The sequence below is a fragment of the Lycorma delicatula genome, chromosome 1, assembly GCF_047948215.1.
Source record: "Lycorma delicatula isolate Av1 chromosome 1, ASM4794821v1, whole genome shotgun sequence".
Classification (NCBI taxonomy): Eukaryota; Metazoa; Arthropoda; class Insecta; order Hemiptera; family Fulgoridae; genus Lycorma; species Lycorma delicatula.
This window is the reverse complement of record NC_134455.1, coordinates 112,637,422-112,664,552: the sequence shown is the minus strand read 5'-3', so window position 1 is coordinate 112,664,552 and position 27,131 is coordinate 112,637,422. Positions and strand designations below refer to the sequence as shown.

The 27,131-nt window shown below is 29.9% G+C and overlaps 1 protein-coding gene across 1 annotated transcript in view; it reads left to right on the top strand.

Moving 5' to 3' along the window:
• Positions 1–26,524, top strand: part of LOC142317601 (homeobox protein EMX2-like) — a 41,732-nt gene extending 15,208 nt beyond the window's left edge. The window contains exon 3 of the mRNA XM_075354157.1: positions 26,259–26,524. Within this exon, the coding sequence (XP_075210272.1) occupies positions 26,259–26,480 (222 nt within the window). The 3' untranslated portion in view covers positions 26,481–26,524. The remainder of the gene's footprint in view (positions 1–26,258) is intronic.
• Positions 26,525–27,131: the final 607 nt, after the last annotated feature.

Sequence of the window (27,131 nt, the reverse complement as noted above, 5' to 3'; positions counted from 1 at the left end):
AGGGGATGCTAGTAAATATGTATAATCATAAATTAATGAGGCGAATTTATATAAAATATAAACAAATTTCCTGGAATTGTTGTTTTTAAAATTTTTATCACAATATTAATATAATTTTTTTCGAAATTTTATTAAAATTTCTCTTAAAGAGACAGATATATTAGAATTATTAGAACAAATTGTACATAAAATTTTTACGTAAAATTACAATGCTAAGGCAATGATGATTTCATTTAAAACAAATCTACTAGCAAGTCATCAACAGTAACTACTTTTTAATGAAGTCATTTATAAAGTAAAATAGGAGATCGTATTTTGGTAAAGGACATTTGATAAAAAAATTACGATTGAATATACATAAAAAGCAAATTAAACTATAAACGAAATATATTTTTCCAGTTCTACTTTTAAAATTTCGATTTAAACAAAAAATAAAATTATAAAAAAATTGCAAAATATAGTAACGTAAAAGTAAAAGGATATTTAAAGATTTTCTCAAATCGTTTGATGAAATAAAATAAGTTACGAAATGAAATAAGTTCTAGCACCCATGTTTTTTATACTTATGCTAGTAATTAAACTTCAACTTGTAAGTAAAAAATAAGATTAGACTAGAACGGAATGAATTTTGTTAAAATTGAATCCATTATAGCTTTGTTTATTAATTTCAAAAAATCTGATGTGGAATACATATGACTTCCTTGCACGCCTAAATTATATTTATAAATTTTTTTTTAAAATGAAAAGTACATAAAATTTTATTTTATTAAAAACGTCTGATATTTTTTCATATTCTTTTTATTGTTATTTCTGAATTATTATTCATTGTAAACCTTTTTTTTTTTTTCAATGAGGTTAATTATTAATTATTATAGTATATAATTATTAATAAATCAATATATTTAAATTAAAAAAAAAAAAAGTTAAAATAAGGAGATGACGTCTGATACGAACCAATGTGCCCTTCCCATTCTAAGATTCAAATATTTCATTAAATAAATATTTTATTTGGCTATAACTCTGGAGCCAATGAAAATAAATACCACTTTTGAAAAGCTCTCAATGAGGGCTTGTTACTAAGTCCAAAATCCTTCTTTGTTTTGGATTTTAGACTTTTTTGGAAACTTTTGGTTCAGTTGATTGCAGTCAAAACGGGAGGTGCACAACTAGATGTTACAGCAGTCCTAAATTCAAAATTTCAACATCCTCGGCTAATCGTTTTTGAATTATGTGAGATACATACGTACATACAGACGTCACGCCGAAACTAGTCAAAATGGATTCAGGGATGGTCAAAATGGATATTTCTGTTGAAATCAGGAAACCGAATTTTTTGCGATCGCAATACTTCCTTTACTTCGTACAAAGAAGTAAAAATATTTCAAAATATAAAGTCAAATCATATCATGGATCTTGGTATTGTTTTGACGTTCGAATTATAAATGAATTTTCTTCTGATATTAATACCTTACCCAGTATAAAAAAATTAAGATAATTTATTTATTAAAAAAAAAACAATGATATTTTTAATAATTATTTTAAACCGGAATTCAAACCAAGTATTTTTGACACATCAGTCGGTTCCTCTACGGTTAGAACGCTAAATTTATTTAATTTTGATTTTTAATTAAAGTTATGACGTAAATCGAATCGGTTAAAGCGATTTTATTTGTAAGTTCAACATAAATCAATTATTTTGAAATATTTTTATAAAAATATATTTACAAACCATATGACACAACTTAGAATTAAATTTACGAAGCATAATGTAACTTTGTTTCTTCCTTTTAGCCGTTTCAAAACGATTGGAAGGGGATGGATAAAGTCAGATTTTATTGGGGATGATATTGTAATGTCGACCCCGGCTGACGAACAATAGGGGAGTTGATATGAGGGTGGGGATGTTCTACTACGGAAACAGGAAGTCGCGAAAACTCTGTTGCCTTAGCAACGGTAGGGTGTAATGGACCATGAGACCCCCTCCCGATACGCAGAGCTTCTTCGGATCACCGAGGGCGATGTTCGGGCATCCTAGACTTAAGCTATAAATTTATTCCGAGTTCTTAACTGGAAAATAACCCTCAAACTACCACCTCATTACCAAACAAAACTAAAATAAGATACTGTCATTGAAATAGCTACCCTGTACCGGTCTATATTTATATTATTTCAGTGCATTTAAAAATACATTAAATGTAAAATAAAATTTAAAAAAGCTATATCTTACAGAAGTGGATTTGAATCTTTATTATTGTTTTATAATTCTTTTCCTTTTTTTTTGGTGTGTGAGGTGATCATCAGTCATTTCATTGACTTGGTGCTTATTAACCATTCCCTTATATGAAATTTGTTTAATCTACATTTTTTATTATATCCTGTAGCCTTAATTGCGTATATCTAAAATCTTATCTTTCTTATTTTTAGCGGTTTTTATTCCTACATTATCAAATAAATAAAATACGGAAATATTTATGTGTTACCTAGTAATCCAGAACTTTTCTTTAGAAGATTTTCCAATTTTATCCAGTTTATTTTAAAAACATTTCAACACAAAATCTATCTTTTAATTTTAAAAATTCGTAGTGAAAAACTAAAATTCTTGAATCTTTTTCATTAATAGTTAATATTTTTAATTTCTGAAAGTGTAATGTCTTGTAGTTGAATTTTTAGAATTTTGTTAACGATTCGATCGCTAGTTGGGATTACTAATGTAGATTTTTTAAAATTAATTAATTTATTTTAATAAAATTAACTTTAGAGATTTGTTTTATTTATTTTTTGTTGTTGTTGTTGTTGTGAAAGAGCCGACATCAACATCAATATTTATGGTCTTAGTTCGGTGGAAATTGGTAGCGTATGAAAAGATGTTATGCCTGATCGGGAAAATGCCGAGACGAAATTTATTTTAATTATCATACATTCTTTATTTAAATATTGTATTATTTGCATGTTTACTTTACTTACAGATATCACATTTACAGTATTAAAAAACTAATTACATAATGAAGTAATATGTATTTATTTATTAACAAGGTATGAATTTTGTAATATTGATTGCATATTAATTAAATAAAAAAAATCAAAAAATGAGCGTTATATAATCATTATCGCCAAATAAATTTAAACCGAAAAAATCAATTATTCATCGATTTAAAATTTTAATCGATTTTTAATTATAATTAAATTTTAATTAATTATTTATGGTATCTGGTCCAAGAGAATTGGACCAAATACCATTAGAATCTGGACCAGATACGATTTTATCAAAAAAAAAAAAATAAATAAAAAAAAATAAAAATTGTAACAGAAGAATGAGGGTTAAAATTAATTTATAGGAATTATTTAGGTGAGTATAGATGTTTTAAAACTTTCATATAGTTTTAAAAAAGTTGCTTGTAAACGGAAAAGATCAGTATTTTATAATGAATAAAATTACATCATTTTTTTGAAGGAAATTTATTAATAAGATTTTAAGATTTCGACTTCCTTTTCTTAAATAACAATTTTGTAATTTACCCCCTTTTTTTAAGAGGTCATAAATTATTTTGTAAAATTTATTTAATATCCTTACATAAGATTTTTTCTAAAAATTATCATAAAAAAATTATGGAAATGATATTAAATATTTTTTTAATTACACTTTTTTTAAAGGAGAAGACGCATTAGTTTATAATAGAAAATTGTGCAATTTACACTATTATTAACTTTTAAAAACTTAAAGAACAACTAAGGTCTCCATCGCGCGAATGTTAGCGTCTCAGCCTTTCACCCGGAGGTCATGTGTTCGGAAAAACCCAAATAGGCTGTGTAGAGAAATTACGGAGATTTTGATTTTCAGAGTAAGTTGTAATAAATCTTAATTAACATATATTCACTATCATGTCAGGAATATTTTAACAAAACATAAAACTGTCCTACACTCCCACGCTATTAAATAAATCGTCCTTATTTGTCCTTTATTACCTATTTCTTAACTTGAATACAAATGATTTTTTCATAAATGTATGTGATACAAATAATGGACGGATGCCAAAACTGTATCTATTAAAGTTATATTTTATTTTAATTTCCACTTTCATCTGAGAGGTTTTATTTTTGAATCCCTCCCGGTCAATGAAGGTTTTCCAACTCATTGTAAATATTCCATTTTATGGTAGGAAAAACTTTAAGCTTTTAAGGAAAAATATAATTTATACATAAACGTTATAAAGAGAAGAAAAAAAACCAAATAAAATTGCTACAATTAATTAAATGCAACTGAAATTCAATCTTTTTGTGAGATTTTTTCTTCATAAGATTTGAACACGCAGAAAATATAACTAAAAAAATTATGTAATTTTAAATACTGCCACATATATTTAAAGTAATTTGCAAATGTTGTAACGATAAAAAATACTTACTTCTTTTGGATGTAATGGTTACTGAAACATTATGGTTTTAGATACAGTCGTTTCAAAAATTGTGATATCAAAAAATAATAAAATTTTGTTTTTCACTTTCACTATATTTATTTTACCTTTTGTGCTTAAAAATTCTACATGCAAAGCTTGCATTAGTGGTACACCAGGTGTAACATTGTATTTCAAACGTTAAAATAATTTTGAACGTTCAATTTTACATACGCAAAATTGAACTTTGAACATATCAAAATTCTAATTCGACTTTTTTTTTACTACTTTTATTTGTAGCCGCATCAAGTAGTCATTAATGACTTATCAGTGTAATATAACTGTACCGGTAAACTGCAGTCTTGAACAAACTCAGACCGACCATTCCTGAAATGTGAAGTTAATTGAAACCAAACCACCAAAATACATCGGTATCCATGATCTACTATTCAAATCTGAATAAAGACAACTACCGTTATTAGGAATTGTTCCTGAGAAATTCGACTTCGAAATCAGGTGATTTATGACAAGTTTACCAGTAGACAGACCCGGTGGATTACTTGACTTTTAGGTAGATTTCATAAGAAAGCTACCTATTGTAATGGGTACCTTGATTCGACTTCCGGAAAATTTCGACATATCTTCGCGTTTCACATCCCCAAACCCTAAAACCACCTCAGTTCAAAGGTTTATGTATATATATATATTTCACTTTCTTGTGAACACAATAACTGTAGTAATTTTGCGCCAATCACTTTGAAATTGATACATAAAATATAACGACTCAAAATTTCGGTCGAGTTTGTTAGTGGGCAAAATCGTACCACGGGGGTGGAAATGGGGGCTTTTGAGAAAAAAATATATCGCTATAACTTTCTTATTCAGAAAAAAGTATTCGTTTAAAGTTCCTACTATACTTTGGTTAAAGGCCTAAAACTTATCTAAGTAAAATTTTTTGATGTCACCAACTATTGGCCCAGGGGGTGGAAAAAATATCGTTTCTAAGACAAAAAAAAAAAAACATACTTTCCTTAATAGGCACATTATCGATCGGTTTAAAGTGGTCGTTAGTTCTCTAAGCATTACTTAAACGTTTGTCTGAAACAATTTTTGATATGACCAACCTTTACGCCAAGGAATAATTAAAATGTTGCTGGAATTGTTAGAAGATGGGGCTTGTCGTATGCTAAACATGTGAAACATTGTTTCACGTGCAACCATTGTCCTATTGAGTAAATTTGAAGTTTTTCTTAACTTTAAGGTGGAAATATTTTATATCCCCTACTTAGCATCGATGAAATCTACCTCCGCCTTCCGGCGTGCCGAAAGGGATTTTTTGTATTGTAGTTGCACACCATTAAAGAGAATTATGGCTGGAATATTGCACTATTGTGACGTTACCTGATAATTATTAAAATACAAATTTATATATTTTTTGTATTAATTTATATTAAAAAAAAAATTATAAATTTATTTAAAAAATGATTATTTAATTAATTAATAAATACTATTTAAAATATCAGCACTTTAGAGAATTACATATAGTCACACAATTGAAAAATATAATGTTTGTTAATGAAAGAGATGATTTTGAAATTTCAATCGTGATGGCAAAAACAAAAAAAAAAAAGACAAAAACTATTAAGGAACATTCGAATTTCTATTGGTTACATGAAACGGACCATTAGACAATGTTAATATAATTTTATTAAGCAATATTTTGTCCCAGTATATCTGAAACTTTTACACGAATTTGAATACTAGATTGTGGATACCTGTGTTCTTTGGTGGTTGGGTATCAATTAAACGCACATCTCAGGAATGGTCGACCTGAGACTGTACAAGACTATTATTCTTCATTCACATTCATACACATTATCCTTTGAAGTAATACCTTACGGTGGTTTCGGAGACTAAAGAGAAAAAGAGGGAGAGCGAGAGAGCGAGAGTATATTTAAAAAAGTTAAAAAAATACATTTTTTTGTCTATATATGCACCAAAATTATCAACACTATTTGATTTAAAAAATTATCAGAAGTCTATTTATTTATAAAAGTGAGTAAAAATTACATTTTTGTTGCTATTAAGTTAGAAAATTTGATAAGTTAAAATACTTAAACAGTTGGAGACCTGCTTTAACTATCAGTAGTTTTTAGTTCTCAATTTTTCCAATTGTCATATTACAGATTTTCAGAGATGGGTGAGGTTTTTGTTTTAAGAGCCTTTTACTTGTTCTTGGATTGAACTTTTAATTTTTGAAAAAAAAAACAAAATCCAGTAATTATAGAAGAAAATATTTTGTTATATTTTATTTCCTGTCTTACATTTTTCCTAATATATAAATGAAAAAAGCGAAGGGTATTCTGACATATATATATATATATATATATATATATATATATATATATATATATATATTATATATATTAACTTAAATGTATTTTTATTTAAGTTTATTTTCCTCTTGATTGGATAGAATTAAATATAATAAAAAGACATATTTTACTTAAAAATATTACGTTTATTAATTTCTTGGGTTACCAATCAACTATACAAACTTTTAAATTAAATACACGTTTCATACTGTATGTAATACAGTATGTAAGAGAATTTTGTATGAATGTGTATTGTCACCCGAGGAAGCTTAGAGAATTCTAACTGAAACGTTGTATATTTAATTTATTAGTTTGTATAAATGATTGGTTAACCCAAGAAATTAATAAAGGTAATATTTTAAAGTAAAATATGTCTTTTTATTATATGTATATATATATATATATATTTTTTTTTTTTAAATAAGTTTTTCATACTGTTTTAAACACGGTGTTGTAGAAGATTTTACAGTAATTTAGTAACAAATTGCTAGTGATTTAATGCTGGAAATAGATATAAAAGTCTAGGTTAAAAGTTGATAATGGTATATCAAGTTAAAACACTTAATTATTATTATTAAATATAGTTTAATTGCAAGTAATATTTTAATGTATTCTTCGGTATCTATTTTTAAAACAATTAAATCTTTCTCATAATTAAAGTTATAAATCTTTTATTACAATTAAATTTATCTTGATAACAACATACTTGTGAAGTAATCAATATAAAAAACAAAGCACATTTCTTGTTAGTAAACAATTATTAAAAAAAACAAACAAAAAAGCACTTAATGTAAGCAGTAATTAAATTTGTTTGATGAATTTCTTTATTATGTTTTATTATCTATCAGAATATAAAATGAAAATTTGTCATTTATTCTCAATATATTACCGGTTGTTTTTTTTTTTTTTTTTTTTTTAGAAATGTTTAAGAAGATATACATTGTTAGAAAATAGTGTTATGAGACGAAATTATTTCAGTATATTTGAAATTTTTTCAAAAATGACTCTTAATCGAAATTTGATATTTTTTAACGTTTTCGGGTACACTGAGTATAATGTAGATTAACATATGTATATGCCAATGTTTATTTGTATTACCCTATATTTAGTTATTATTTTAGGGAAAATAATAACCTAAAATAATAAAATTTGGTATTGACATTTTAAAATTGGAGCGGATCGACTAAATTAAATTTAGCAAGTTTCGTAAAAATATTATCAATGTTTTTTTCTTTTAACTTCTGGTTGCTTTAACGTACATTTTTAAAAATAAATTTGTGAAATTTTTTTTATGATTTCAACTGATCGACTCAATTTTTTTTTTAAATATGTAATTTAAAGATAATAAAATTATTTTTAAATATTTAAAATAATTAATTTCTTGTTCAAATAGCTAAAAGTATTATAATGTAGATGTTTTGAATTACTCTTTTTATATTTTAAAATGCCTTAAAATAAAGTACCTAGCCATAGAGATGTGCTAATTAATTTTATTTTATTTTTACTTTCTGTTTTTACTGATTTTACAAATCAGTTAATGAACCTTTTTTTTTATTACTTATAAAAATAAGTAAAAATAAAATAAATTTTATTATTTTATTCTTATTAGAAAATTATTCGGTCACTAGCAGGGGTCCAGGAGGGATCCACCCACTTGACCCCTGTTCGTTTCCTAATTGTAGTGAGAATAATACTAATAAATAACAATTAAAACCTGAAAAGCTCCCTTTCCTCCAATATTTCCCTCGTTTTTGACGCAGAAGTTCATATACGCTCCTGCTTTTGACGAACATATTTCTTTTGGTTCCCCTTCCCATTTCCAAGGATGACAATACGTACATACTTCTGTCATGATCACCAATGTCCATGATCGACCTACGCATTCTGTATATTATACCTAGTACCACTTCTATACTTATATGACTATGATAGCTCTACAATGACATAAGTATGAACTTGTGAGGAATTTAACTGCAACTCCCGTTGCAAATTTATTTCAGTTCGAGTCTGGACATAGCGCTCTCAATCAGCCGCTAACCGAGAATCACGCACTCTAGCTGTTTTTGAGACCGAGATACTCTCATTCTTTTAGCAGACTTTGAATAATAAGAAAGATTACTTGTCTTTCTTGAAGGCATATTTTTTTAACTTTTGACAATACTTACACCCTGTAAGTATTCTCAGTGCTTGTGTTTAAATGTTCTGTGTTGATAATTTTGGTATTTTTAAATAAAATGTAAGGGCGTTTTACATCTTTGCATATGACGAACCTGATGGTGATTCAAATCTTTTTTAAAGAATGTGACGAGGGCTAATGATCGAAATAGTCGATGTCCATTCATCCCCTCCCAAAAAAAAAAATATTTAAAAGGATGGTCAGGAATGGCATATTTATACGCTACAAAATTCCATTTCCTTATCCCATGCACAATCATCAAGCTTATGTGGAGAAAAATAAAAACATAGATCTGAAAAAATTATACACATTTCGGGGAAGTCATATTATATGCCAGTTTATTTCAAAGGATGAAGATAAATGATTAAAATCACAATAATATTTACATATAAATGAATTAATAAATTAGAAAAAAGTTGTCATAAACAATTTAATGTTATTTTTTCTTTGAAATAGGTTAATTTTCAAAATAATTTAAAAATATCTTGAAATTAAAATGCTAATAAACATTAATTTTTTACATTGTTATGTTTTTATTAATGATTTAATCTTAGTTTGTTTATTATTATCATCAATATTTTTGTAAATGATTTATTAATAATATGGAGATGCTTTTCAACCATTATGACAGACGTAATTTAAAAAAAAAAATTATTAATATTTTGCAGTGTTTTTAATTTTGTTTTTATATATTTTAAGATACACTACGTCAAGATATCGCTGAGATCGTCTGTATTTTACCCATGGTTTAACAAACCTTTACAAGAAGATTTACATTATTTTCTTTTAGAAAATAAATTGTTAAACAGATATATAAAATAATTAGCTTAATAATATTTTTCAGTTGTGTAATTGGGAAAGGATTTAATTTTAAGGTTCATAGAAAATTTGAGAAAATTCAACATCATTGCCAGCTTAAAGAACATAATAATTAATTATTATTATTTTAAAACCATCTAGAAAATAATAATATGTTTATTGGAATGAAATAATATACTTCCAAGCCATAAAATTTATAGTTGTACACCTTAAATAATAAGTAAAATATAATGTATTAAAATTGTTGTCTGAGCACGGTAGTTTGCTATAATAGTAGCAAAGAATGGAATACGATGAGGGTGAAAGGGGAATCCATCTATTCTTAGTGATGCCGAGAACAAACACCTTATATATAATATAAAGTTGATCCATAACGGAATTGCTACGCTCATCCCTATGGCTTGGGTAAATATTATTTTTCAATCCCGCGATAGAATTCTGCTACGTCCCGCCTGACGTGTCATTTCATAAACGTGCCCCACTGTGGACCTCAATCCAGGCTTATATCGCAATAAACACACACCCTTTTTCACCGGAAACCAATCTTAAGCCGTATTTCTACTGTAATCCAAACACCTGTCTATAACCTTATACCGTTATGATGCCTTTTTATTTGATATAAAAATATTTTTCTTTAGCATAACGCGTATCCAACATAAAGTAAGCTTCTATCACTTAAATTACCTTATGTATACGTATATATATGTTAAATGTCTTAGTGATCCTGCATTTATAAAGACGTCTACCGGTAAAACATATATGTAAATTTAAGAATTAGTAAGAAATTATTTATAGTATTTTTATAGATAATTTTATTTTATATTAAGCGTGTGGCTTACAAATGGCATATCCGAAGACAAATGTAAATATAGTTTTTAAAAACTTATATAGCCTTGATTACAAAAGTATTATGGAAAAGAATCAAACAATTCATTTTTATAAAATTTCATCATTATGTAATTTTATCAGATGTATACAAACCGATAAATCTGGCAACGAGTTGATTAAAATTTTAAAGAATTTAAAATTTAATTCCAGTAATAAGGATGAAGATTATTATTACACTTATTAAGTTTTATATATATTGTTTTTTCCAGCTAGTTTTCCAGCTACTACTGGGTCTGGGTATGTGTGCATGTGTTGCCATCCGTTAAATCGTATCCGACCCTCGGCGACTCTATGAACAAGTTTTATCCATTCGTTTCTATCCTAGACTGCTTCTTTCAACAATTTCATGACCATGCCCGTGTCAGCTTTGATGGTATCAAGCCAACGGGTCCTTTGGCATCCAGGTGTCCTTTTGCCGCCGACCGTACCAAGTATCATTGATTTTTCTAAAAAAATTTACCGCATGACATGTCCGAAGTACGAGAGCTTCAGCCAAAGTATTTTACCTTCAAGGACCATGGCTGGTTTGACCCGCTCTAATACTACTTTGTTGGTAAATTTGGCTGTTTTGTAATGTGGGTATAGGCAAATGCAATTATAGCTACCGGCTTGCCAGGCCTGATAGCTACAGTGCAATAGTAAATGTACCGGTAACATGAAGTCTGGAAGAGACTCAGGTCAACCACTCCTGAGACATGTGGTTAATTGAGACCCAACCATCAAAGAACACCGGTATCCGTAATCTAGCATTCAAATCCAGATAAAAGCAACTTTACAAGAACCCGAATCTTACAACTCTCAACTTCGAAAATCAACTGATTTTGCGGTGTGTATATATATATATATGTATAAAACATTTCTATAATGATTTGTTAAAAAAAAAAATTAAGCAAAAAGAAATTCGATCCTGTCACCTACTGTAACAAATGTAATTATAAAATAAAAATGTTTAAGGATTAGACAGAATTCAATAAGATTCATTAAAATCTAAGAAAGTAATAATACTAGTTTCTATGTTTAGTACTGCTTACCTTTCTTAGCTTTATTTTTTTATCACTTGTCGCGATTCGGAACCACTTCATTGTCAAAATATTATTGTACTATTGTTAAAATTTATTGTACTAATACAATAAGTATTGACAATAGTCCAATAATTTTTGACAATGGAGTAGTTTCGAAACGCGTCAACAAGTGAAAAATCACTCGCTGATAAAGGACGTAGACGCCTTTAACTGTGAGGTGGATTTGGTACGTAATATCCGCAAGACGGTTGGAGAATCAGTGACGATAGATGTCCTCTCCCTGCGGTCCTCATTTGGGGAATACAAAAGTGACAACAGTGGTGGTTCCGTCTCTACTCGCGGATAAATTGCTGAAGGACGGCCGCATCCATATTGGGTAGGTGTCTTGCCCGGTTTTAAGAAGGCAGGGAGCGTTGCTATAGATATTGGGAGATTGAGCACCGGGCTTGGTCTTGCGACGGTCCCGATAGGCGAGGACATTGTTTCAACAAGGAATGCGGGGCATCAACGTAAGGATTGGCCAACGGAGGCCAAATGTACCCTTTGTAATTCTCGGGAGCATTCTTTCGGGGGACGCAGCTGCAGGACCAGGACCAAATAATGAGGTGCTTTTCCTGTGTTTTGGGGAAGACCTGGGTTGGGATAGCCCTGATAGGGAGGGGTGGGCCGCTTAGGTGTCCCATTGCTGGTGATTGGACAGGGACTGCCTTAGTGTTCCGATTGGACTTCGATGAGGGGGCAAAGTAAGACCGTTGTCTCGGTGGGGGATCCCTTTGGGGTTCCTCATTTGAGAAGTGGGGTCAAGACCGGAGTCTCATTAGAGGCATGGCGACTAATTAAAGACCGAGTCCCGGCAATATGGGGGAACGTCAGTTCTCGACTAGGCAGTTTGAGAAGATGGCACTCCGTGGAGCTGTGTTTATGCTTGGTTTCGGGTCTGGCTCCAGGGGGGGGGGGCATAAAAGCTGATGAACTAAAAAAGAAAGTGATAAAAAAGTGATGCTATGAAAGGTAAGCAGTACTAAACATAGAAACTACAGTGATCTTAGCAAAAACGATAACATTAATTATTATCTTAACAATTTTAAAATAATACTACTCTATTTTAGATTTCAATTTAAAATTAATCCCAAATAAAAAACAAACTACCGTGGATTTACTAATTAATTTTGCGCCCACCTCAAAAAATCGAAATTTAAAGATCGAATTAAAATTTTTAAAATTAAAATAAAACAAAAAGTACATGTCTACATGCAAATTCACACTTACATATGGTAATATATACTTATATATATATTTTTAATAATACTTTTCCGTAACCTTTATACGGATTAAAAAAAAAAAAAAACTCCGCTGGTTTTAATTTTCCATATTTGTTTTTCATACGAGAAAATTGCATGGATTCTATTTATATTGAGGAGATTATAACATGTAAATCTACCATAATCATAGTATTTTCTTTTCATTCTGTTATAGAAATGAAAAAAAAATCTTCCAATAATCTCTGCTTACTGCTTATTTTCAAATATTGTAAAATAATATAACAAATCCGTTTTAAAAATTAATCTAATAACTAAAAATCTCGGTTTTTTTCTTTTTTTTATAAATCACAGCCATAACAATGCGATGTACATCGTATATCATAATTAACTTAACGTAACTGATTGGGAATAGTTAATCTAATGAATTGTTTACTCACTCAAACGGTAATATTAAGATATCTCTTTTCTTTTTTTATTTATTCCAGTGTTTCTTATAGTTGTTACTCATGTAAAGCAAGTGATGTATAAAAGTCGCCAAATAGAATAGCTTTCTTTGTTGGTATTGATGTTTAACCGTAGCAAATTCCTGAGATTAACAGAGTAAGCGTATTACTTGTATAATCAAATATCAACTGCGTTTAAGTGGATTTAATATGGTGATATGGTACAGCATATTCCGTTCACTGATATATATTTTGGGAAAACACTTCACTCATTATTTTCCTTTAAAAGCTTGTCATAATATGTTAACTATTCTTGTAGATGACAACGCTATTTTTGGAGTATCAATTCCTCAAGTAAAGCTGCCTACAACTGTTCTGATTATAACTTTATATATATATATATATATATATATATATATATATATATATATGATTTAAATAAAACTATAAAATTAAAAATATTGGTTTCATAGATTATTTTTTATTTTAAGCTTTTTTTCAAAATTTTAAGTAGCTTGAAGTTCGAACATTGTAGATTGTCCGAAAAGTCTCGCACCGTAAGTGAAATCATAGTATTTTTTTCAATATGTCAAATTATAGATAAGCCTGTAGGCAGAAGAATTTCAGGTAATATAAGCCCCTGGGTCTATAATGATTGTCTACGGCATGGCATTCGTTCTCAATCTTAATGCACAGGTGGGTAAATTTTCACATTATACACTCTTGACTTCAGATACCTTTAGAATGTAAAGTCCACTATATTCGTATCTGGTGACCATGGAGCACATTGAACAGGTCCTTTGTGACCAATCTACTGTTCAGGAAAGGTTTCATCTAGCTAGATGAAACATTAAATAAGCATTTGCGTATTATGGTGAAGCTTTGTCTTGCGTCAACTATTCCGGACGCTCTCCGGTGATATCCAGCGTTGTCATCAGCAATTCTCAAAGCGTTTGCAAGTATTTTAAACGTTCAAATTTCCTTGAAGGGCCAGTGATACCATCATTCCAGATGCCATACCTCCTCATTACCCATTAAACCCCTGCTATATGGAAGGGTCGTATTGACGGAGGTTCTTCTGTGATCAGTGGATTTTATCTCTTGATTTCATCTTTCGTTTAAAAATTAGCCTCATTTTAAAACAGTACAGGGAATCTTCTCATCCGAAAAGTACCCACATATTTCCATCATAAGATCAGGATCATCTTCTGTTAAGTGTTACAGGAGTTGGGGTTTAAAAGGGTGAAGGTTTTCCTTCCTCGGGATATCGTGAACGATGGATCGAGGTACATTCCAGTTCCTGGTCGGTCGACGGGTTAACTTCTTTGAACTGAAGATCTTGACAATCACAGCTTCTTGTAATGCGTCATCAACCCGTTGGTTTCCCAATCGGGGCAAATCGACAACATTACCTGTCTCCTTAAACTTATCAAGAAACCTTCCCACAGCGCTATCTGATTACCGGTTGACGTCGAATAAACTCATTACAAACATCACTATGTAAACCTTAATGCCCACACAACAGGATGATTTTCACAGGTTCCTCCTGCGATAGCATTAATACACCTGTAACCTGACAAAACAAAAGAGAAATATCAGAATTTTGCCTTAGTGCAGGACTTTTTGAACATTGTATTTTAGTATTCCTGTGTTTCTTTTTTTAATTAAAAATTAATTTTAAAAGGATCAGACAAATATCGGTAACACTTTTTAAACATTCTTCTTTTATGGTAATGAATATTAACGCTAGATCTAAACTATATTTTCATTAAGAATTTTAATTTATCAGAAATTATTTTAAAGACCGATATCATTTATTTTTTAATTTCTTTTACTTTCTGGGCTCAGTCATTTTACTAGTATAATATTATTCTCTGTTCCTTTCTGTTTTTGTGTATTAGTCGTTTAACCTCAGCATATTTACTACCTCTACATCCTCACTGTTTTACGTATTGTAATCTTCTTTTCCTCTATAGTTTTTACTTTCTGTTCGTCAGCTCTATGATCAAATTAAGTAAACCTGATTGTTGTGTTCACCAAAGCAGTTCTTCTTCTTACAATATTTTATCATATTTTTCTTTTTTCGTCTAAGACCTCTTCATTTTGAATTTTATTGAAAAAATCTAACTTTTTAAATTCTCTTGTACCACCTCATCTCTATTCTTTTAATTTCCTGTTTTACTATTTTCTCTGTTTCATTCTCATAAAAAGTTGTACTTAATAAATATTTCTAAGAATTTCTTTTAATTTTTAGATGTATATTTTGTATTAGCAGACTACTTTTTTGCATGAAAGCTTTCCTTGGTTGTGCCAGTCAACTTTTGATGACTGTCTTCCAAATTTTGTAATTTTATAACCTAAATAAAATTCTGGTACAATCTGCCTAAATGTTTAATTACTTATTAGCTTCTTCTCTGTTTCAAGTTATTATTATAGTCTTCAAATCGAATACAAGATACATTTTTCTCTACAGAATGTATTTTTCGAAATGCCGTTAAACGATTTGAGATATGCAAAAATGTTAATGATTATCACGTACTTACCTTAATAACAATAATTCAACAATTATTACTATTAATTTACAATTCTATAAATAAAAATAAAATTTTGTTTTCAATGTGATTTGTTAAAAATATTACTGGACTTTTGATCTAACCAGTATTAAAAAATATCTCGTTTAAGACATTAAAACCCAGTATTAAGAAATCTTAATCACGTTTACAAAAAAATCGGCCTCAATCACGCTTAAATCACGTTAAAAAAATAATACGCTAATATCGGTTCAGTCATTCTTAAAAGATATGTTTGTCAAATAGATAAACATAGAATTTACCTTCATGGACAAACGTTTTTCAATTTTCTGTGCATGAAACGTTCAAAAAAAATAATATTTTGGCAATATGCTTACTACACAAATAAAATTTCAGTTTTTATGAAAAAAGGCTAGTTATAGATTATTAAAATATTTTCAGTTATTTATTTTTTTTGGTGCGATAAATATTTAAAACGGAAAATAAGTTTAGGTTACCGAACCTTTTGTTGGCAAAGGTACATTGATTTACTGTTATTGTTAGTATTATTGTAATTATTTACAATGATATAATAATATTTAACAATGATATAATAATCAGTTTATATGGAAGATAATGAAGATTCAAGTTCATTATAAGCTAATGATAATGGGATTGTATATTCCATCTGGCGCTTCAGTAAAAACATAAGACATTATAATTATGTTATTTTTGGATCTTTGTACTGTATAATAATAATAAAGGAAACGGGAAGAGAATGAGTGTATCTGGAAGAGGGAATAGTGTTTATTTTGAAAGGAAGCGGTGAAGAGGGGGGGAGTTTAATCCGAGTTAGGAGCCCAAGTATAATATTTTAATGGAAAAATAAATTGGCTTGTGCAAGATAAGGCAGTTAATCTCACTCCATCTTATCGGCCATTAGAGAAGTAAACAGTGCCCCGCTTTAAAAACAACTGGGCTATTAAGTGTCCCCTAGCGATGGGGGGAATTACAGGAGCTCTCATTGGTCCATTTAACGGCCGGGAATGTTTTATCCAGCGCCGTATTGGACGTTGCGTCGCCATGGTGACGTAGCAGTGCTCCCCTTATCGAGTCATTTATTAATGCGCGCTATCCTTCTCTGCCCTATGTCGTTAGGAAACTGTTAGCACAACACCCCTGTTCCATCGACGTTCCGCAGATATTCATTATACAGGCAAACACGCTCTCTCGGCAACCCTCTTATTCACCCTGCTACAAATCTTCACTCCACTTAGACAATACTCTTTTGAAACAGAAAAGATTTTCGTTTTAAATTATACCGAAGAGCTTTTCTTTTATTTTTCTTCATTTATCATAAAACTGAGAAAACATAATTTCTGATATGCACTCTAAATATTATATGCCTTCTGTTTATCCCTAATCTAATTTATTATAAATTCGTTTAAAAATAATAATAATAATATATATATTTATATTATTATAGTTGATAATAATATCATAAAATTAGTTCATCTATTCATAAAATTATAAGTTATATATATATATATATATATATATATATATATATATATATATAACTTATAATTTTATTAAAAATATTAGTTAAATATAAATATATTTGTATAGTGTGATTGATATTAAACAATTATTAACAAAATTTAATAGTCTTACAAAGGAAAAACATTTAAACGAAATAATAGTGCATTACGCATGATTATGACACACAACAAAAACGTCAATTCAAGAGCTAAAAAAAATTATACTTTACCTCCGTTGTTCCAAAGTAAATCGTAAATATAAAGAAAAAACATAACATAATTAAATAATTATTTTAAATTAAAAATAGCTAACAATAATCTACTAATCCTTAATCGGAGCCGAATTCAAAAAGTGAAATAAAATAAAAATAAAAGAGTATTTTTATTTATTTAGTATTATTTATTTTTATTTTTTAGGTATTATTTTTGTTAAGTAGATTTCATAAGAAAGCTACCTATTGTAATGGGTTCCATGATTCGACTTCCAGAAAATTTTGACATCCCCCAGGCCCCAAAACCACCGTCGGCTAAAAGGTTTATATATATATTTCTCTTTCTTTATAGACACGATAATTGCCGTAATTTTGCGCCAATCACTTTCAAAATGTCCCTAAACATAACTCATCCCAAAATCTCGGTCGTATTTGTTAACGACCAAAATCAAACCATGGGGGTGAAAATGAGAGGGATTTTTCGAAAAAAAAAACAACAAAATATCTCTATGTAACTTTCTCATTAAGTAAAATATCGAATTAGTTTAAAGTTCCTACTATTTTTTTGGATAAGGGTCTAAAATTGATTTAAGTAAATTTTTTTTATATCACCAACCATTGGCCCATGGGGTGGAAATAATGGGATTTCGAAGACAAAAGAAATCATACCTCCCTTAATAGCCATAGTATCGAATCAGCTTAAAGCGGTGGATAGTCCTCTACCTAAAACTTCTGTCTGAAACAATTTTTGATATGACCAACCCTTACCGCAAGAGTTGACCAAAATGTTGGAATTGTAAGAAGATTGGGCTTGCCGTACGCTAAACATGAGAAACTTTTTTCTCATGCAACCATTGTCGTATTGAGCAAATTTGAAATTTTTCTTAACTTTAAGGTGGAAATCTTTTTTATCCCCTACTTAGCACCGGTGTAATCTACCTCCGCCTTCCGGCGTGCCGAAAGGGATTTTTTAATTGGAATGGGTTTTATTAGTTTTATTTTTTTAATTGAAAATTTATATTAATTTATATGTTTTCTAGTTTTATTTAAAATATAGATAGATCTACAAAAACGTTACCCATATCACAAAAACTAATGTATCTATGTATCTATATAAAACCTGTATCTTGAAAAACTTTATCTCTAGAAAAATCCGTACGGAAAAACTGTTAGATTTCGGGTGTGGGCAAAATTAATCTGAAATGTGAGAATATAAATAATTCTATTAATTTTATTGATTTTGTATATATATTTATGTATTCATAGATACATACATACAGGTGACACATAAAAACGAGAAATTTTGAAAAACGCAACAAAAAAATTTATTGACAGTAACTTTATTCATTAAAATTAAAAACTATGAAAGAGCAAATCATCAAAAACCTAATATCAGTTTTAGAAAATTACGTCAAGTAGATAGTATCCTCCTGTACGTATGCACGCTGTCAATCTGCCGTTGAGTTTCCCCATTGCTCGCTGAAACATCTTAGCTGGGTCGACACGAATTTTGTCTTGAACTTCTTGTTTCAATTTACCTAGTGTCTTTGGCTGACTCTTATAGACCACACTCTTAAGGTATCCTCACAAGAAAAAAATTAACAAACTGAAAAATCCGGTGATCTTGGAGTCCAGGGAATATCACCGAATCTTGAGATTACACGGTTACCGAATAATTCTCACACAGCTGCCATCGATTGCCTTACAGTATGCGACGTCGCACCATCCTGTTGAAACTAGACTTCTTCCTGTGGAAAATTGTTCAATGCAGGTGCATCAAAAGATTGCACCATGTGAACATACTGATTTGAAGTGACCATAGTCGTGATCTACACCTCATTTTCGAAAAAGTATGGTCTTATGTCCCCATGTGATTAAACTGCACACCATACCGTTACCTCGCTGCTGTGTACGTTCATGAACTTCACTGGAGTTGCTCTTTGACTACAATTCTTTGGAGTTTGCCCAGTAACTACAATTCTGCTTGTCACGTAACCTGTGAGATTGAAATATGCCTCATCTGACATCCACAACCTGTTCAGAAATTCATTGTTCTCATTATTAAATTCATTATACATATAATGTTAGCCATAATTTATTGACAGAAATCAAAGCTAAACTGGTGAACGTTCTCCTTCAGTTTTTGTACGATCTGTAACTTGTAAGGATGCAATTTTAAATCGAAATGAAGAATTCGTCGAACATCATCTCGGGACAACCCGACTTCGGCTGTTTGTTTACAAATTAAACATCGTGGGCTCTGTACGACTGAAACGCGCACAGCCTCAATATTTTGAGAAGTACAAGCACTTCTTGGTCGTTCTGTCAGTTTCGTTTTCAGAGCCGATCCAATCTTCAAAATTTTTAATCCAGTTTTTATCACGTATTTTTATGGAATACGCCCTAAATTGTAACGCTGTCGGAACTCCCTCTGTGTACCTTCTAAACTATCGCAAAAACTTTTACGGCCAAGCACATTTTGACTGTTTCACTGTTCCATGATGACTGAGTGACAAGGTTGCCTCTGAATAAAGCAGTCCATCCAATTGTACAAGGCTGCCACTAGGCATTTCAAAAGTTCCCGTTTTTTTGACACGGGTGTGTGTGTGTGTGTATATATATATATATATATATATATATATATATATATATAATGCAGTATATATTTTTTATACTATAATTTCTAATTAATAAGATACAAACACATGAACAACTAATTAATTATTGATTAATTAAAAATTTCATCTATAAAATGAAATTGTATTAATCCTAAGGATCTTAATCTTAGTATTAATCTTAGTATTAATCTTCATAAAGTAGTTAGTATTTATCTTAGTATTAATCTTCATAAACAATGTAATTCTTCAGTTAAATTTATGTCCATATATATGGTATGAAATAGTTACAAAGCGCCACCAGAAGAACTTTTGTTACAAAAAAGAAATATAAAAATATTAATCCATTGGTGAAAAGTAAAGCTTAAAATTTCATAAAAAATACGATTACTTAATTATACAGTAAATCAAATTGCCAACCTTCTTGTTTATCACTTAAATACACAAAAAAGAAAAAAAACTAAAATTTTCATGTAAAATTATGTTTACCAAAAATTAAATTTTCATATAGATATCTAAAAACCTATTTCTAGATTTCTCGAAATTCGACCTCGAACGGGGAGGAAGAAAAATAAAAATATTTTTTAGGATTGCAAATATTCCCCATTTCCAATTATACTAAACGAGATATTCACTAGATTTAGTGTTTTAAATACTTAGATAAATATCTAAAAACCTTTTTCGGTTTTTTAAAATTTCGATTGTTTAGTGGTGTCGCAGTGTATAATGCGGCAGCTCAACCAACACAGCCACTGCCACTATTAAAGTATGTACGACGTGACTGGCTGCTCCTTCCACCAATTTACTTTACTAAAAAAAAACATAAAATAAAATAAATTAAAAAATTAAAAAAAAAAATGAGAAACGAAATACAGTCGCTTCCTAGCAGTGTTTCTCGGGTAACGCTAAAAACCGGACAAAATACATTTTACCCTATGAAGTATGATAACCAGATATAACTACTATTTTTAACAAGTTAGCCGACTTTTTTGAAAACCGCATTCTTCAGATCGCTCAGAGTTTCGGGTCCTGTACTGACCAATGTGTTGTTCTTAAGAAATTACAATACAATCATATTTTTTATAACAGGCTTTAATTTTATTTATCAATATTATTCTCACAAACATGAGTTTAATAAACACAGGTTAGGTCAAGAGGACGGAGTCCCAGGATAGACGGGAAGGAGTCTCTTTGCTTCCCATGACAGACTTGAATAGATATTAAAAAAAAATTATATTAATCTTTTTTTATAATTTTTGAATGTTTTTTCGTAATCCTCATTTGGATCTTTTGCAGTAATCTCTATTTTATCTTCTAAGTAGCGATTCATTCATAATTACTATTTTTACTGTGTTGTATTAATCTGCCTCATTTTGTAAAGAAAAACTGTAATTTTATAATTTTAAGGTTAATATAATATCAAAAGTTAGTATAACTGTGGATATTATAAAACTGTTGTAGTATAAAACTGTAAAAAATAAAAATCTAAACCTGCTTGATAAAAGTGAAAAACCTAGAAGACTGAAACAACTACTTAATATAAACATTTCTTTTTCCATACTTTTTTGACGTTGAAGCAGACTTATTTTAAGGAATTTCTAGTTAAAACATGTGTTCCTTTATCTAAATCAATTAATGTTTCAATACTGCCAATTGTAGTAGTAGGCTTCTCAAAGTTTTAAAACCTATGTAGATTTTCAGAATTTTCTTATTATTGCATTACATTTTTATTGTTATGAATAAAAAAGAGTAATCAGATACTTCTAGATTTTCCTTTAAGCATATTCTAATATCTCTATTTATCATTCCTACAGAAATTTTTCTTTGTAAAAGGGTTAACGTAAAACGTGAAAAAAGCCATTAAAAATTGATTTTAATAAAATAATCTTATTTCAGTGTTATGGTGCTTTAACTAGTAGCAAATTTTAGTTAATAGTGTTATATTAATTCGGGCTTCATTTATTTTTTTGTTTTATTTATTTCTATTCTACACAAAGAATGTTTTATGTACTATATTTTTTGTTTATGCAATTTACTGGAAAAATATTAGGATTACGATCATTATATTAAAGCGGAACAGTTGTTAAGTGTAGGGGATGCAGTTGAAAATGTATGTATGTGAACGGGAAACATAGGGAACGAGACAGCACGTACAGAACCTCGTCGTATGTGTATAAAGGGATTACATTATTAGATTGGCTCTATTAATCCGGCCTCCCGGAGGTGTAGTTCTGAGTGGTGATTGGTTGTTCTTCAAAGGGTGGTTTCCCTTAATGCAACTTAAACTCCCTCCTGCTTTTAACCGGAGTTAGGCTCACTCTGTTACTATACTACTAGATTATTACTCTGTTAATGCCTTATACTTGCTTGGATATTGCTTCTTGTAACCACAGAGCTGAACCATATCCGATCAAATAAAATGTTATGAACTGTTGGTTTATTACAAAATTCTAAGCTGTTATTTAACTTTTGCTACTACGTATAATATAGTGTTAAGTAGCCTAACTTGTATTTGTATTATTAAAATAAATATGCATATTTCAAATTACGATAAAAAAAAACATTACATAAATTGGTTTTCTCATTACCACACAAAATTGTTTTGTAATTTGGCGTGTATATAAAAAAATAAAGAAAACATGATTTTAGATTTTGTATTAAAAATCTTAATTTTGTGATAAATAATTGATTATAAAAACGAAAAGATAAAAAATAAAATAAAATATTAAAAAATTATCACGTAGACATAATTTTAAAAAGTTGACAATGAAGCTGTAATATATCTTGTCATAGGTTATTAATTCTTATATGGTGAAAAAATTGATAAAATAAAATAAAACAAAAAATAGTTTTAAAGTTAAAAAAATCGATATTTTTAAATTTTGATCGACTAAATATTACCCCTAAAATATACTTTTTTTGGGGTCGTTTGCATTACTACTATGTATACTACTAGTATAGTAGAACATTAAAAAACATTACATTAAAACGTATGCAATAAATAAAAAGATAGTTATTTAAAGTTTTGGGAAAGGGGGAGAACTTTGGGGTCAAAATTTAAAACAATGGTAAGATAAGCGTACTTATATGTATTGAGCTTAATCTAAAATAAAGCTATGTTTGAAAAATTTGGAAAAAACTGACCACAAAAAACAATTTACCCTACTCCCTGGAGATATCGACCACAAAATGTTATCAATAAATTGCCCCTTGTATACGGGTCTTTGCACAAAATGTCATCAAAATCGGTTTATCCAGTCAAAAGTTAATAAACTTCTAACACATAAATATATGATACATTTATATACGTACGAAAATTATCCGTTACTTTTTATGGTTTTTGGGATTCCTGGATCATGAAAGGTTGAGAAATGGAAAAAAATCCATCACCCGTTACTTTCCTTCTTGCAGCTTAATTCTAGAGCTATAATGCCAGGAAAATAAAAGAATTTATTCTACACAATTAAAACAAAAAATAAGTATTATTTATCTCTAAGTGTGTTTTACGAATTGACTAATACAAATTAACAATAACAGAACTCTTCAAGGGATTTTTACTTTACGATGTCACAAATAATACAACTATGTACTTAAGATAATTCTCTTATTACATGCCCCTTCGTTGTTAGAGTGAAGCGCGGGAATCGCTCTTTCACGAAACGGTTAAATAGTTGAGAGGACTACAAATTAACAGCAAGTAAGCGAAAATGTTTGTAGGAGCCTACAACAAAGGGGATAGAAAAGTTAAGTTAAAACAATAATGGAAATGTCTACCGAGGCATTTTCATCAGTGGCATTCTGACAGAGGCCGCACTGATGACTATGACATGTAAGAGTTAGAGGGTCAATAAGATAAACTTCCAGTAAAGCCCATCAGGGATAGATTGATGGAGGTAGTGGGGCGACCAGAATCGTCACAAGGTGGGTGTCTTCCCCTACGGGAATCAGGATTCCTCTACACTGGATCTATCGGATATAGTGAATGGGACTGAATTCAAAGTCCACGTGACTCGGCTTCGTGATCAGCAAGCTGATCCATATGCGGAAACTAATGAGGATTTCTGGTACTTCGTACCGCTATTAGATCCCAGTCAATAGAAATCAAAGTATCCTCTGTTTAAGATTATTGCATTTGGTCTTATAGGTGTAGGGGTTGTTCGTGTTATATGGGTAGCTGGAAATTTAACCTACTTTAAAACCGAAGGCTTTTCTGAACTGTCCAGGTCATCTTGTGTTTCAACCTGATACTGTAAATGGTACCCCGCTACCTTGTGGCTCTATTGGCCAGACGTAGATACCATTCCACTTAGTAATTACTTATGTGCTTGTTTAGATCTCTGTGATTAGTTTTTCATCGGTGGAACGACTTGAACACACTAGTGATAGTACCGGAGTAGGAATTGGTCGTTTCCAAAGCTATAGGTGATTTCCAAATTAGTTCTAATCATAACAACAAATGTTGAATTCTTTAATAAATTCAACACGAAGTATGACTCCCAATTGAAAGCCGTCAACCGCTAAAAGGAGTTTGGCTCCCCCTTTGTTCCTCAGATGGATATAATGTGTACGTGCTGATTTTTGATTAGCAACTGGGATTTCCAATGGGTAATCTTCTATTACCCAAGATCGCATGTCGGACAGCTATGAGCGGCCAGCCTTAGGAGGTTGGCGGCGGGGGCTCCTCGGAGTCGTCGTTCACCAATGATCCCCTGGGGACTTTGCTCTGGCTATTCTAAATCGGTGACAAGAGCGCCCGTGTGGTTGCGCAGGGACTGTGTACATACGGATTAGGTCTGTTCCCTGCGTGACTAGAGGAGGAGGTTTTTTAGCGGGTGAGAGCCTCGCCCTTGCCGTCAGAACAAGTCTGGCGAAGGCTGGCAGAGCTTTTTCTTCCTCCTATTAAAAAAAAAGATGGGATGTCAGTAGCAGGAATGTAATTGACAGCTGATTAGAATGACAGCTATTGATATATATGTTGGTTTTGATGCAGCCGAAGAGTTCGGTTGATCGGATTCTAAGGTAGGCTGGTATTGTTATCCGGATAAGCATATATATCTCTCTGCAACAAACGACTAAAATACATAAGTTTTTAAATAATTTAACCATATAGATATTATCTATTATATATCGATATCTCGATTTTGCATTCAATATGTTACTAGTATTCGTAAAAGATTTTGAGAAGAGTTAAACGGAATTTTTTTGATTTCCAAGTCCTCAAAACTTCCACTGTAAAATTATAAATTTATAGGTCTTTTTTAAAATCCATTAGAGTATACGGTAGGCAAAATTATTGTTGCTCTAAATTGTCATCTACTATAAACTATACTGAAAACTCAACACCGAATTATCCATGTGAATTTTACAGATGTTAAATAATCCTTATTTCTGTGCATCTACCTTAGCAGTATGAAAATTGAATGAGTTACGGACCAAAAAAAAAAAAAAAATGTTTAAACAATTTCAATTATATTAACTCGTTTAGAATTTATTAGCATATAACGGCTTATTTTTAAGATTATTAGCTCATAAATGATCTGGATAAAAATATTTTATAAAATATTTAGTATTACCCAAAAAAATATGAAGTAAACAAACTTGGCCCTTTCAGGCAACCTATTGAAGAGTATAATATGAAAATTCTAACATTTCGTTCCTTTATGTTCCAAATTTCATTTCGTTTTACTGGATTAAGTAGATTGGTTTACTCGAATTGATTTTTTTTTCAGTAAATGAATAAGAAATTTTATAAAAAGGAGTAGACTTCTATGTTATACTGTTAAGATAATTTTTGTAAAGTTAAAATCATTTCATCTTTCCTTCATTTCAAAATTTAATGATGTTTAATGCAGTTTAATGCATTTTAAGTGCATTTATGCTTTTGTGCATTTAATTTATAATTAAGATAGGTTCGAATCCAAGAGTCGAAATATTTTAAATTAATAAATCTTTACATATAATTTTTTTTAAATTATACAACAAATTTACTGAAGTTTTTTTATTCCAGGTGAAGGTTTGGTTTCAAAATAGAAGAACGAAACACAAGAGAATGCAACAAGAAGAGGAAGCAAAGGCGCAACAACAAGCAGCGTCAGCGAACAAGAACTCACATCACGTGACAAAATGGAAGCAAGAGACTGCGCAACAGTCTCAACATCCACTTCAACAGCATCTCCAAAGACACGTTTCAAGAGACAACGATGGTTGTTCGTCAGGGTCGGAAACATAGCCGGCCACGACCACCACCGAATGTGATTCACCTATTCTGCATTACACGACCCACTTTTTACACGAATTTGTAAACTGATTAATTAATTATTTTTAACTAGCTACTGTTTACTATTAATTATGTGTTCATTACGAATATTAATATAGTTAATTTATTATTATTAATTATTATATTACCAATTTATTATTATTTTTATACAGCTTGTTATATATATATATTTTTTTTTTTAATGAACGATTCTAAATTGTGTAAAATTGCATAATTATTATCAGTAGGACCTTACATAGTAAACGATTTATAAATATGCAGATTATTATAAGTATTATCCTTATTATTTGGATAATTATAAAAATGTGATTTTCTAGTATTAATTAGCATTAATTTCCATGATTTTTTTCTAGCATTAATTTCAGTATAATATTACACATATTATATGGAAATTAATTTACATATAAAAATATAGAAGCCTATTATGAAAAACGTATTTCAACTACCTAATCTGGTATCCAAAATAGAAAACAACTGGACAGATGGTATTATTAGGATCTCTTTTTGAGAAAAAAGATACTTATAAATTTCATAGAAAATTAAATTTGGATAGTTTTGCCTTTAATCTAGATGGATCGATAAACAAACAAAAGATTCCAGATT